Genomic DNA, 13,794 nt, shown 5'->3' with positions numbered 1-13,794 from the left:
CCTCAATTTTGCTATCCATTTCTCTTTGTGGTTCTTTTCATACATCTGTCTACAGCAGTTTGAAGACTCAACTTATGTATTTCAAATACTGAGCAACTTAATTTATGTCTTTGATAATTTCCTGGGTAAATTATGCAATGTTACACTGAACATTGTATTATCGATGAACACATGGGGTTGTATCACGATTATTGGTATAAGGCTTAGCACATTAGAGAAAAGACATTACTGCAAGGCTTTAAGACTATAAGTAAACTACTCAGCTTTAAGACAAACACAGTAGAATTCTGATTTTTATAAATAAACTAACTTGCTGTAAGTTTTCATTTAGAAGACAAAAATAAAAGAAGAAAATGTAATGTTCACCAGTCTGATTTCAATCTAACTGAAAATTAAACCTGTAGATGAAGGATTGAGGCAATTAAAGACTCCTACTGTATTTTAAATTAAATTCTTCACTCACAGAAGTGGCAAAATACATGTGTTGTTACCAATGGGTCGTCCCCTAGCACGTGGCGCAGTAGGAAGTACTTTTCTGCTTTCAGTTACTTTGTGTTTCACAGGAGGCAAAAGAGATTTTGCACAACCTCTGAGGGAAACCTGAACTTTTAAAATCAGTAAATCAGTGACTCCCTGTGTCTCTAAAAATCAAATTATAGTTCTGAAGTTCTGGACTGCTGAGATCCCTTGCATTTATCCCCGACTTTTTGAAGGGAAATATTGCTGTATTTTGCTTCCCACATTTCTTTGGTTAAAAAAAAAAAAAAAAAAGTGCTCTGTGTTTCTATTAGCGTTCAGCTAAAGTTGCAGTTTCACTCTGCACGGAATTGAAACTTGTATGCACTTGGCTAAGTGACGGCGAGTTCCTAATATGAAAAAAATAAAATCAGACTAGTCCAAAAGAAAAGGAAAAGCATTGGTACAGATATTAAAATTTCTGAAGTCTGCAGGAACAGACTGCAAGGAAGATCTCCAAAGACACTGAGCACCAGTCAAAAATTACAGGGTTGAGTGACTCAACAGTGTGCTTTAGAAAACCTACTTACAACCAAAGTGAATGGACATTAAGCTTCTCATGGTTAAGCAATGTTCCAGTGTCAGATACCATGGACGTGGGTAGCTGCTTGAAGAAATCAACTTTCACAATTCAACTTGTGCCAAGTCATTCTCTTAGGTACTATTTTACAACTAATTAAGCACATTTACTTTATAATAAGCTGAATAACTATAAATGTGTGGAAGTTAACTTTCTCTTCTGGTGACATACAATAGGTGAAATATTCAGAGGGGAATAGCTAGTGTAGGGTGTTTGCAATGAAGGTTTTCCTCCTACCAGAACTGCATTGAATGGTCTTGCAGAACGCAGCAGGATTTTAGTGACACGTCTGCATTAGGTATGTAGGTATGACAATGAAAACTTCAGTGCATCCTGTGTGAAAAGAAAAATCCAGTTACCAGTAAATAACAGAGGAATCATATTTTATTACAATACCATTAGTAATCAGGCACAAAGGTGAGCAATATAGTCCTGAGCCTATAGTGAATTAATGAGTCCTTTCCTAGGCCTTGATTTAAATGGTAATGATGCTGTGCACTTTCTTGGTTTTGTTCATGTCTGTATAGGGAAAGAAGACACACACGTAATAAATATCCTAGCCATTGAACTAGTCCGTCCTGCTCAGCATAGAAACTTCTAAGTAAGAAGCTCTCAAACAGACATGGTGTTCCACGAAATGCTGGATTGTCACCAGCTTAAGTCTATCCATGTCATCTTTTACTTGGTCCCTTCTACACTGTCCCACGCACTTGTCAACTTTTTGTATGCTGTTTCCTATGCCCTTACCACTATGCTTTTTTTCCTGGTTTATTTTAGTTCCCTTCCCTGAAGTCCCTTTCACTTAATAGACATTTCTTCCACAAAGTATTCAGCTTAAGAGATTTGTCCCAGTTCTTGAAGGTATTTGCAACAGAAATGAACACTACACCACATAATAACAACAACAATAATAATAATAACAACAACAACAACAATAATAGTAGTAGTAGCAATAATAATAATAACAGCAACTAAACTCCCAAATCTAAAATATTGTTAACATCAATTAACAATTTCTGTCTCTGTGCAGTTTACACTAAAAAAAGGAGGGGAAGAAAAAGAAGGAGCTTAAGCTTCTGCAAATCTTAGTTGTCTGAAGTGAATGTTACCCTTACGTAGCACATTTATCTCCTAGTTGATTGATCTTATGCTCTGTTGCCACGTATTTTGCAATTTCTCTCCTTCAGGGTTCCCCATGGCTTGGATGTTCATCTTCTTGGAGTTGGTCTTATTGTAGTTCTTTATGGTATGACATTGTAGCTAGGTAAAGCTCACAGTTTGAAATCAAAACTGTGTTCAAAAGTAGCAAAGAAGAGAGAAAATTGCAGTATATGAGACCAAAAGGAAAAAAAACCCAAACCACTTTTATCACAACAGTGCATGGATGTATGAGTCATGTGAGAATTTGTTTAAAAGTGAAAAAATAAGAGTACACGGTTATTTTTACGGGGGGGTGGAGTAAATGAGGTACTGTTGTTTTAGTTTTAAGTACAAATGTTTGAGGAAGTAGGTTGCAGCAGTTGTTTCACATTTAATTATTTCTCAAGTCACAGTCCAGCTGAAGAGTAGTGATATAGTAGTGATTACAGCTCTTGTCTCGAGTGAGTTATGTCGTGTTACTCTCCTTCGCACCTGAGCTGAAACAGTGGGGATCTCTTTTATGCTGTTTTCTGCTCTGATTTACAGTCTCCTCCAGCAACAAATTTGCCAGACCTGGAAGCACACAGAAAATGGTAGGTTGAACTTTCATTTTAAATTTGCTCTTAGACCTCTTTGACTGGAATTGTTGTGGAAGACTTTCAACATAATCTCCTTTTCTGCTTTCTAAATGCTCAAATTTACTATTGTGGTTAGAAGCTGCAATACATAATGACAGGAAAGGAAAGCATTTATTTGTGCTAATACTAACTGGCTAGCATTTAATTGTACTGCTGTGGTACAGAACGAGTATAACAATGTCTTTTCTAATTTCTGTAAATTCTGAGGTGTTCTTTTTTCTCTAGCCTTTCCCCCTTTCACCTTTTAAAACACCTATGGAACATCTACAGACAAACTTCCTTCAGAAACACCTAGCTTTAATGTTGCTGAATATTTGAAGAATATACCAAATCATCATGGGTTTGTGCATGTGCTAGTTAATATCAGCAGATTAGTGCTTTTTGAACTTCTCATAAAGCCAAGCATAGATCGCAGAGAAAAGGACAGTTCTCATGAATACCTCAAGCTGTACTTTTAAACTAGCTTCTCATTGCAAAAGCGTTGCACAGGTCAGCGTTTCTTGTTTTTTCTAATTAAAACAATCTTTTTTATTTGTTCTGGTACTATAACAGACACAAGGTGCTAGCCATGCAAATAGTTAGACACAGCACCAGAATGTAAAGGTCTGCAGTTAAAATAGCTAATGTATTAAAAAGGTATCAGGAAACAGAAGGTTATGCAAAGAAATGAAGCACAAAGATGGTAGGAGCTAGGCTTGCTCTGCAACAACTATTGGGTTCCTACAAATACTGCAATATGTGAGAGTTCAAAATCCGAGCATTGCAAACATGTCAAAAGGCATTTTTTTGACTTCTTAAGAAACTTACAAACATATTTGTGAAGACTTTTAATGCCCAGATTCATAGTACATAATTTTAGGCACCTAAACCTGCAGTGTTAATCTCTGTTCAGTGTGTAGTCAGGCAAAGCTTCCTCCATCTTTGGAGCTGAGCAGTGCCGGCAGAACTCTCTCCTCTCTCCTGCTCTCTCTTGAATGTCAGTGCAACCCAGGTTGATGACACTGAATTGAGGAACTCACGTAAGTGCCTAAAATTAGGTGCCTGAGTGCAGTGGCCAAGTATGAGTTCATGTAGAACGTTTGTGGCAATCTAGACTGCAATCTCACCTTGCCCAGGTCTTACTCTACCGCTTGGACAGAGGATTCTAATTTGGTTTAGCAAATCTTTACAGACTGATTCTAATTAACTTTTCCTCAAGAGCGGCAAATCTGGAGGTTGACGCCCAGTTAGCAGCAGAGGTTTTCCTGCCTTCTTTTAAAGGAAGACAGGCTGCTAGAGTTTGATCCGCAGTGTTTGTCAGTACTTCCCTCGGTGGCGGCAGGTACCGTGTCCATGGCTGGCAAGGGTCAGCACATCACGGTCTGCTGTGGCGTGCATTGATAGATAAATGTAAATGGCATCCATGTGATGGAGACACATGTCCTGCAGGGCAGAGTCTCTGTGGTTTCCCTGCCACCTCTCTGCTGTGTTCCACAGGCACCTGCCTTGGCTAATGACCCTGGCCCCTGGGGTAGGTTGGTCTGGTAAAGCAAGAGATGGAATTAGGCAGGAGCGGGGGCACCATGGGCCATTCAGTTAGGACAGGCACTCTTTGGTTTTTTTATTCATCTAATAAAGTCTTTCACATGCGTAATATATTGTGTCCCTTGGAAAAGAAGGCAGACAAAATATTTACAAGAACACATTCAGATCTTTCTTCAGCAATGTCCCTTTTCATTCAAAGAAAGACTTTCAGTTTTCCATGTAACTAATATCAATGGTAGAGTCCTTCCTTCCCCCTCCCACATCCCTGCCCATATTAGTAGAGAAAAAAGAGTTCTAAAAAAAAAAAGCTATGATGGTGCAAGGAAATGAATGTGTTTTATCTTTTCCAACAGGAAGCCTCAATTAATCTCCAAGTCTGTGTCACCTGCAAGGCATGTCTTAGGCAACACTCAATAGGGTTTTCACATACTGCTTCAGCTGGCCTTTGTATGTTCTTGTGTCCCAGCTAAAGAGAAAAACCATTTCTGTGTATATCTTGAACGCTTTACCTAATCATCTCATTTTCAGCTGCTTAACTGGGTATTCACATTTAGTCAATACTATTCCATGCATAAATAATCCTGGTTGTTTAGGAGCATTTTGTGTGGCATGCATCTCCAAACCTTCAACACTGAGTTTTCCAGGGAAAAATAATGATGTTAATTATTGTGGGTTTTATTCTTTTTAAATCTCGTGACCAGCACCTGGCACAGCAGTTAAGAAGCTGTGCGAGGCAGCAAAATGGTCATGGCCCCTCTGCCTGTGCTAGGCAAGCCAAGACTGGCAGCATGCTTGCCTGGCTGGCTGCCTCTGGCCAGAGGGACAGGGTTTCTATGACATTGACTGCTGCTGAGGAAGTAACTAGTAAGTTGTGAAATATTAAAAGCTTATTGCTCTTCCCATAATACACACAAATCTATAAAGTAGGCAAGACCACAAAGACTTGACAGACAAAAAGCGTGTTTTGGAAGGTTCTTTAAATGCCTATAGGATTTTGGCTCTGATTATTTACTGATTATTATTCTTTTATGGGACATGCTCAATCTTAAATCTGTCTTTAATTTTCATTTTTACACTTCACATTGATACAGTGCTCTCTTGGCCCTCTGTCCTTACTGGACAGTGAAAATGCAAGCTACTATTAAACCATATGAAGTAGGGACTTTTCACAACGGCATGTAATATTTGGACAAGGCGTAATGGGTTTAAACTGAAGGAGGGTCGATTTAGATTAGATATTGGGAAGAAATTCTTCACTGTGAGGGTGGTGAGGTACTGGAACAGGTTGCCCAGAGCAGTTGTGGATGCCCCTTCCCTGGAATTGTCCAAGGCCAGGTTGGATGGGGCTTTGAGCAACCTGGTCTAATGGAGGGAGTCCATGTCCATGGAACTAGATGATCTTTGAGGTCGCTTCCAACCCAAACCACTCTATATTTCTATGATTCTATAAAGTATAGTCATAAAGTATAGGCTTAGGTAAACCATACATTCATTCTGACACTTACTAAACACTCTTTCATGTGGGCATGAATGGGCAAGCCGGAACCTGGGTGGAATCAAGCAAGACTACAAAGCTCAGGGGGTGTGATTGAAAGGGATTGGTGCTCAGGTTATCTTTTCCTCTATTTTACCAGTTAGAAGAAAGAGTGCAAGCAGGAACAGACACATCATGCAAATCAACACTTGGCTACATGTCTGGTGCTTTCATCACAGTATTGGCTTTCATGATCATGGGACACACTTTGATGACTATAAACTGCTAGGGAGAGATGGAATCCACCTGACTAGAAAAGGCAAAAGAATCTTTCCCAATAGGCTAGCCAACTTGGTGAAATAAGCTTTAAACTGACAAGCCTGAGGGACTGGGTCCACAGTGGTGACACGTGTGAAGTTGAATGCAACAGGGTAAAAAGCCAAGCCAGTCAGAGCAACAATGAATGTTCTTTAGCCATCTCAGTGGGAGTAGGGGATGGAGATCCATGTGGTAGTAAAGATGTAAGGTTTGTTGATGTGTTAGAAACCAGAGAAGCACCTGAGAAGAGTCACATATGAATTAGGTCTTCTCCCCAAGAAAAGCTGGCATGATCAATAGCTTAAATGAAGTGCATCTATAATAATGCACGCTGCGTGGGCGACAAAGAGGAGGAGTTGGAAGCCATTGTGCAGCTGGGATATAGTTTCAATCATGGAAAAATGGTGGGATGACTCACACATATGGGTGAGAATCAAGGGAAAGGCTAGTAAACTTTGTGACGCAGTTGGTGAGGGAGCCAACTAGGGAGGGCACCTCTCTAGACTTGTTTGCAAACAGAGAGGGACTTGTGGGTGATGTGGTGGTTGGAGGCCATCTTGGGTGTAGCAATCATGAAATGAGAGAGGTTTCCATTCTTGGAAAAGTAAGCAGGAGGAGTCAGCAGATCTGCTACCTTGGGCTTCTGGAGGGCAGACTTTGGCCTGTTCAGGGGCCTGGTCGACAGAGTCCCTTGGGAGGCAGTCCTGAGGGGCAAAGGAGTACAGGAAGGCTAGACACTCTTCAAGAAGGAAATCTTAAAGGCGCAGGAGCAGGCCGTCCCCATGTGCCAAAAGACAAGCAGGCAGGGAAGAAGACCAGCCTGGCTGAACAGAGCACTTTACCCTGAGCTCAGGGTAAAAAAGTGAGTTGATGACCTTTGGAAGAAGGAGCAGGCAACTCAGGTGGACTGCAAGGATGTTGTGAGGTTACACATGGAGAAAACTAGAAAGGCCAAAGCCCAGCTAGAACTTAATTTGGCTACTACCATAAAAGACAATAAAAAATATTTCTCTAAATACACTGGCAACAAAAGGAAGGCTGAGGAGAATCTCCATGCTTTATGGGATGTGGGGGGTAAAAACAGAGACAAAGGATGAGGAAAAGGCTGAGGTACTTCATGCCTTCTTTGCCTCAGTCTTTGGGAGTAAGACAAATTGTTCTCAGGGTATCCAGCTCCCTGAGCTGGAAGACAGGGATGAGGAGCAGAATGAAGCCTCCCTAATCCAATGGGAAATGGTTAGTGACCTGCTACATCACTTAGACACACGCAAGTCTATGGGGCCAGATGGGATCCACCCAAGGGAGCTGATGGAAGTGCTCACCAAGCCACTTTCCATCATTTATCAGCAGTCCTGGCTAACTGGGGAGGTCCTAGTTGACTGCAGGTTAGCCAATGTGATGCCCATCTACAAGTAGGGCCAGAAGGAGGATCCGGGGAACTACAAGCCTGTCAGTCTGACCTCAGTGCTGCGGAAGGTCATGGAGCAGATCATTCTGAGTGCCATCATGTGGCATGTCCAGGACAACCAGGTGATCCAGCCCAGTCAGCACAGGCTTATGAAAGGCAGGTCCTGCTTAATTAACCTGATGTGACAAGGTCACCCACTTAGTGGATGGGGGAAAGGCTGTGGATGTTGTCTACCTAGAATTTAGGAAAGCTTTGACACCATTTCCCAGACCATCATCCTAGAGAAACTAGCTGCTCATGGCTTGGATGGGTGTACTCTTCACTGGGTAAAAAATTGACTGGATGGCTGGGCCCAGAGAGTTGTGGTGAACATAGTTAAATCCAGTTGGCGGCCGGTCACAAGTGGTGTTCCCCAGGGCTCAGTACTGGGGCCAGTTCTCTTTAATGTCTTTATCAATGATCTGGACAAGGGGATCGAGTACACCCTCAGTCAGTTTGCGGACAACACCAAGTTGTGTGGGAGTGTCGATCTGCTTGAGGGCAGGAAGGCTCTACAGAGGGATCTGGACAGGCTGGATCAATGGGCCGAGGCCAGCTGTATGAGGTTCAACAAGGCTAAGAGCCAGGTCCTACACTTGGGTCATAACAACCCCATGCAATGCTACAAGTTTGGGAAGAACAACTGGAAAGCTGCCCAGTGGAAAAGGACCTTGGTGCATTGGTCGACAGCTGCCTGAATATAAGCCAGCAGTGTGCCCAGGTGGCCAAGGCGGCCAACAGCATCCTGGCTTGTATGAGAAATAGTGTGGCTAGCAGAACTAGGGAAGTGATTGTGCCCCTGTACTCAGCACTGGTGAGGCCACATCTCCGGTACTGCGTTCAGTTTTGGGCCCCTCGCTACAGGAAGGACATTGAGGTGCTGGAGTGTGTCCAAAGAAGGGCAACAAAGCTGGTGAAGAGTCTTAGACAGCATGACTTATGAGGAACCGGGGTTTAGCCTGGTGAAAAGGATGCTGAAGGGAGGCTTTATTGTTCTCTACAACTACCTGAAAGGAGGTTGTAGCCAGGTGGGTGTTGGTCTCTTCTCCCAAGTCATATGTGATAGGATGGTAAGAAACACCCTCAGTTTGTGCCAGGGGAAGTTTAGATTGGATATTAGGAAAAATTTCTTCACCGAAAGGGTTGTCAGTCATGGGAACCTGCTGCCCAGGCAGGTGGTTGAGTCACCATCCCTGAAGGTATTTTAAAGACTTGTAGATGTGGCACTTATGAAAATGGTCTTGTGGTGGACTTGGCAGTGTTAGGTTAATGGTTGGACTCAATGATCTTAAGGGTCTTTTCCAACCTCAATGGTTCTATGATTCTAAGAATCCCTATGTTAATGTGAAATTTGAATTAGGTACTTGCCTGTTAGTCAGTGTGGTTTTGAAAATTTAAACTAGCTTTTACGTGACTATAGATTTTATTTCTACCTTTCATGTGCTTCAAAAAATTAACTTTGCTTATTTACGCTATTATACAATGGCAATCTGCTGGATGTTTAACACTGCTTGTTTCCATTAAAAAAAAAAGAGAAAATTCCCAGAGTCATAGCCTTTAATCACCTGTCTTGTCTTTTTTCAGTAGATTTTTTTTAATGATTCATTATTTAGAGAGTGATATTTTTGTTAACACTACAATATTTAGTGATAAGAAAGTGAAGTAAGCATTTGAGAAAATACTAACATATGCTTTCCCCAAACTTATAATCCCAACTGCACATCTACTTCTCGCCACTGTGAAAGACAGGACTTCAGGTTAGCTGTATATTTGGTCTGACCCAGTACGTGGCTGATATGATGGCTGATGAGATGTTCTCATTGCATTAAATTAATACCTCCTTCTTTCCTTATTTTTAGGTACCTTGTGCAAAGATGTCAAATGCATTGCCGTTTGTCTTGCTCTTCTTATTTCCGATACTGCTGTCAGGATCTTGGTTTTCCAAAAGTTTACCCTGTGATGTTAAAACCTCTGAAGGTACTGTGACAGTGGACTGCACTGATCGGCGTCTCATGGAAGTCCCCAGAGGGATCCCCAAAAACGCTACCAACCTTACCCTGAATATTAACCATATCCCCCATATCTATCCAACATCTTTTGCTGATCTTGAAAACCTCGTGGAGATTGACTTCAGATGCAACTGTGTGCCTGTCAGAATGGGACCCAAAGATCATGTGTGTGTCAGGACACCAAAGATTGAGAATGGCAGTTTTTCTGCCCTGACAAGATTGAAGTCATTGTATTTGGATGCAAACCAGCTGTTGGAAATACCCCAGGGTCTTCCTCCTACTCTAAGTCTGCTGAGCCTGGAAGCAAATAGTATCTTTTCTATCCAAAAGACCAATTTGTCAGGGCTAGGAAACATAGAAGTATTGTATTTGGGACAGAACTGTTACTACCGAAATCCATGCAATGTTTCATTTGAAATTGAAAAAACAGCCTTTCTGGAGCTGAAAAAATTAACAATACTATCCCTGAAGTCAAACAACTTAACTCATATTCCACCCAATTTGTCATCTAGTTTAAAGGAATTGTATATTTACAATAACATGATTCAAGTAATTCAAGAACATGATTTAAGTGCCCTTCACAACCTAGAAATTCTTGATCTAAGTGGTAATTGCCCACGTTGCTATAATGCCCCATATCCTTGTATTCCCTGCCCCAAGGGCACAATTGAAATACATTCAAAGGCTTTTCATTCCTTGAAAAATTTAAGAATTTTGCGACTTCATAGCAATTCTCTTCGGAGCGTACCCAGCAGCTGGTTTGAAAACATCAGGAATCTCAAAGAGCTTGACCTCTCCCAAAATTTCCTTGTAAAGGAGATTGGAGATGCTCAGTTTTTGAAATTTATCCCCAGCCTTGTAGTGCTTGATCTGTCCTTTAATTTTGAAGTGAAGATGTATTCTCCATCCTTGAATCTGTCTAAGACATTTTCTTCCCTCTCCCACCTGGAAACCCTGAGACTCAGGGGTTATGTCTTTAAAGAACTGAGAGAGGGAAATCTAGATCCATTGCTCAGACTTAGAAATCTAACAGTGTTAGATCTCGGGACTAACTTTATTAAAATTGCTGACCTGAGAGTGTTCAAACAATTCCCAGCTCTTAAACTCATAGACCTCTCAGTGAATAAAATTTCTCCTTCTTCAGGTGAAAGCAACTTTTATGATTTTTACTCTAATCCTAGGATTTCAGCAGAGCAATACAACAGGCAAGTGTTACAAGACATGCATTATTTCAGGTATGATGAGTATGGGCGAAGTTGCAGGTCCAAAGACAAAGAGGCTGCTTCCTACCAGTCTTCAGTTAAGGAAGACTGCCTGAAATACGGAGAAACTCTGGATTTAAGTAGAAACAACATATTTTTTATTAACCCCTCAGACTTCCGTGCTCTTAGTTTCCTCAGATGCCTCAATTTGTCAGGTAATGCAATAAGTCAAACTTTAAATGGAAGTGAATTCTACTACTTGTCTGGATTGAAATATCTGGATTTTTCTAACAACAGGATTGACTTGCTATACTCAACTGCTTTCCAAGAGCTAAAACTTTTAGAAATTCTGGACCTGAGCAATAACAAACATTATTTTCTGGCAGAAGGTGTTACTCATGTGCTTAGTTTTATGAAAAACTTGGCACATCTGAAGAAGCTGATGATGAATGAGAATGAGATTTCTACCTCAATTAACACAGGAATGGAAAGTCAATCTCTTCAAATTTTAGAATTCAGAGGAAATCGTTTAGATGTTTTATGGATGGATGGGAATGCTAGATACTTGTCATTCTTCAAGAATCTGACCAGCCTGGAGCAACTGGATATTTCCTTCAACTCGCTCAGTTTTTTGCCTTATGGTGTTTTTGAAGCTATGCCTCCAGAACTCAAGATTCTCAACTTAACCAATAACCGGATGAAGAGTTTTAAATGGGGAAGCCTCCACTACCTGAAGAAACTAGTAACTCTGGACCTCAGCAATAACCTTCTGGCTAATGTTCCCCGAGAACTGTCCAATTGCTCTTCAACACTCCAAGAACTGATGCTCCGAAACAATCGCATTCAACGGCTAACCAAACATTTTCTCAGAGACGCTTTTAATTTGAAATATTTGGACCTCAGCTCAAATGAGATCCAAATAATTAAAAAATCTAGCTTCCCTGAAAATGTCATTAACAACCTGAGGATGCTGCTTTTGCATGGCAATCCTTTCAAGTGCAATTGTGATGCTGTGTGGTTTGTTTGGTGGATAAATCAGACTCAAGTGACTATTCCTCTTCTGGCCACAGACGTGACCTGTGCTGGCCCAGGGGCACATAAAGGAAGGAGTGTGGTTTTCTTGGATCTGTATACCTGTGAGCTGGACACCTCGTATTTGATCTTGTATGCTCTGTCAGCTTCAATTGTCCTAGGCTTTATGGTGTTCACAGTGATGAGCCATCTCTATTTCTGGGATGTATGGTATAGTTACCATTACTGCACTGCCAAGTTGAAGGGCTATCAGCGTTTATCTTTACCAGATGCTTGCTATGATGCTTTTATTGCCTATGACAATGAAGATCCAGCTGTGAATGAGTGGGTGCTGAAAGAACTGGTTGAAAGGCTGGAAGATCAAAAGGCTAGACAATTCAATTTATGCCTGGAAGAAAGGGACTGGCTCCCAGGACAGCCAGTCTTTGACAATCTTTCCCAGAGCGTTCAGCTGAGCAAAAAGACCGTATTTGTGCTAACCAACAAGTATATTAAAAGTGGCAGCTTCAAGACAATATTTTACATGGCCCACCAGCGGCTTCTAGATGAAAAAATGGATGTCATTATCTTGATATTTCTCGAGAAGGTTTTGCAGAAATCTCGGTATGTCCGTCTGAGGAAGAGGCTGTGCAAAAGTTCTGTCCTGGAATGGCCAGCTAACCCTCGATCTCAGCCCTACTTCTGGCAGTGCCTGAAAAATGCAATCGCTACAAGCAATACCCTGGCTTACAACAAGCTTCTCCAAGAAACTGTTTAGCTCTACCTTCCCTGAAAATATTGTTAGGATGCACAGTGAGCAAAAGACCCTAAACTTCATTTGGAGAAACTGTTAAAGTGTGGAGGATAAATATAATTGCAATATTGTACCCCAAAATGAAATGCACAATTAGTCCCAAAGCTGATAGTTCACTTGTTTTGCTATGACAATATTGAACAGAAACCGTTGCCAGCACAAATATTTAGATGATATGCACCTTGCTTGGCACTGATTGCTGCACAGCAAGAGAAGATGCACTACCCGCTGGAAGTCCCTGGTTTAGAACAGAATCACCACTTCCAGCTTTCAGTTCACTGGAGGCCTCCAGGATCTCCTGTGGCTGGGTCAAGTGTGGGTGAGACACTTGCTCAGCTTACTCTAGTACACAGACTTCCAGGAGGAATCTGGCCATGCCTAAAGTTGCTGCTGTTCTGATCACTGTTGGAGTAAATGTGATTTTAATAGAAAATTATAGTTTCTGTATTTGGTGTATTTATGAAAAGCAAGAAAAGCATTTGCTGGCACATTCATCTCAGAAAATACTCTAAGCAAAGCTCATGCTTTGATTTTAGGAGTCGTGAAAATGTAAGAATGATTATCTTTTCATCTCGAGCTTACAGTTGCTGAGCCTACCGCTTCTGTCTGGCAACAGCCCTCATCAGTGGGGAAAGGAAGTTCTGGCAGGGCTTCTGTCAGGGGCTTGGGTGTGCTACGGGACCTCTCCTGGTGTTGCATTGTCAAAAAGCTCATAAATCTGAAGGGACTTTGAAGAACATATATGGGCTAAAATGGGAAGGTATGTGACAAACAAATTCAGAAGGGTTTGCAGGTTGCGGGTCGGAAGGAGTTACAAGACGACGGAAGTCCTTGTGCATGGAGTTGCTGTGTGGGCACGAGGAGGTGGAGTAGGACAGCAGATAGGCTGAGGGAGAGTCACAAGGCAGATGGAGAAAATCAAGTAAAACAAAGAGGAAGTGGGAAGAGACAAAGAAAGGAAGCTAGAAAGAAAAAAGAGAAAGTGGAAGAGGTGGAAAGAACAGAGGAAAACACAGCTAAACTAGGGCATTATAGCAGTTAAGAAGCATTCACTGCTAATTTCCAAGTAACCTCTTCACTCTGCTTTTCACCTGCCTCCTTGGCTGCTGGCTGAGCTGGCT

At 41.6% G+C, this 13,794-nt stretch overlaps 1 protein-coding gene across 1 annotated transcript; it reads left to right on the top strand.

The window, feature by feature from the left end:
- Positions 1-2,636: 2,636 nt before the first annotated feature.
- Positions 2,637-13,106, top strand: TLR7 (toll like receptor 7). The gene is made up of 2 exons (XM_054813265.1): positions 2,637-2,829; positions 9,497-13,106. The coding sequence occupies exons 1-2, from the start codon at positions 2,827-2,829 to the stop codon at positions 12,635-12,637; spliced, it is 3,144 nt and encodes a 1,047-aa protein (XP_054669240.1). The 5' UTR covers positions 2,637-2,826; the 3' UTR covers positions 12,638-13,106.
- Positions 13,107-13,794: the final 688 nt, after the last annotated feature.

Source organism: Grus americana, chromosome 1 (assembly GCF_028858705.1).
Source record: "Grus americana isolate bGruAme1 chromosome 1, bGruAme1.mat, whole genome shotgun sequence".
Classification (NCBI taxonomy): Eukaryota; Metazoa; Chordata; class Aves; order Gruiformes; family Gruidae; genus Grus; species Grus americana.
Note: the sequence above shows the minus strand (reverse complement) of the source record. Positions and strands in the feature narration are given on the sequence as shown.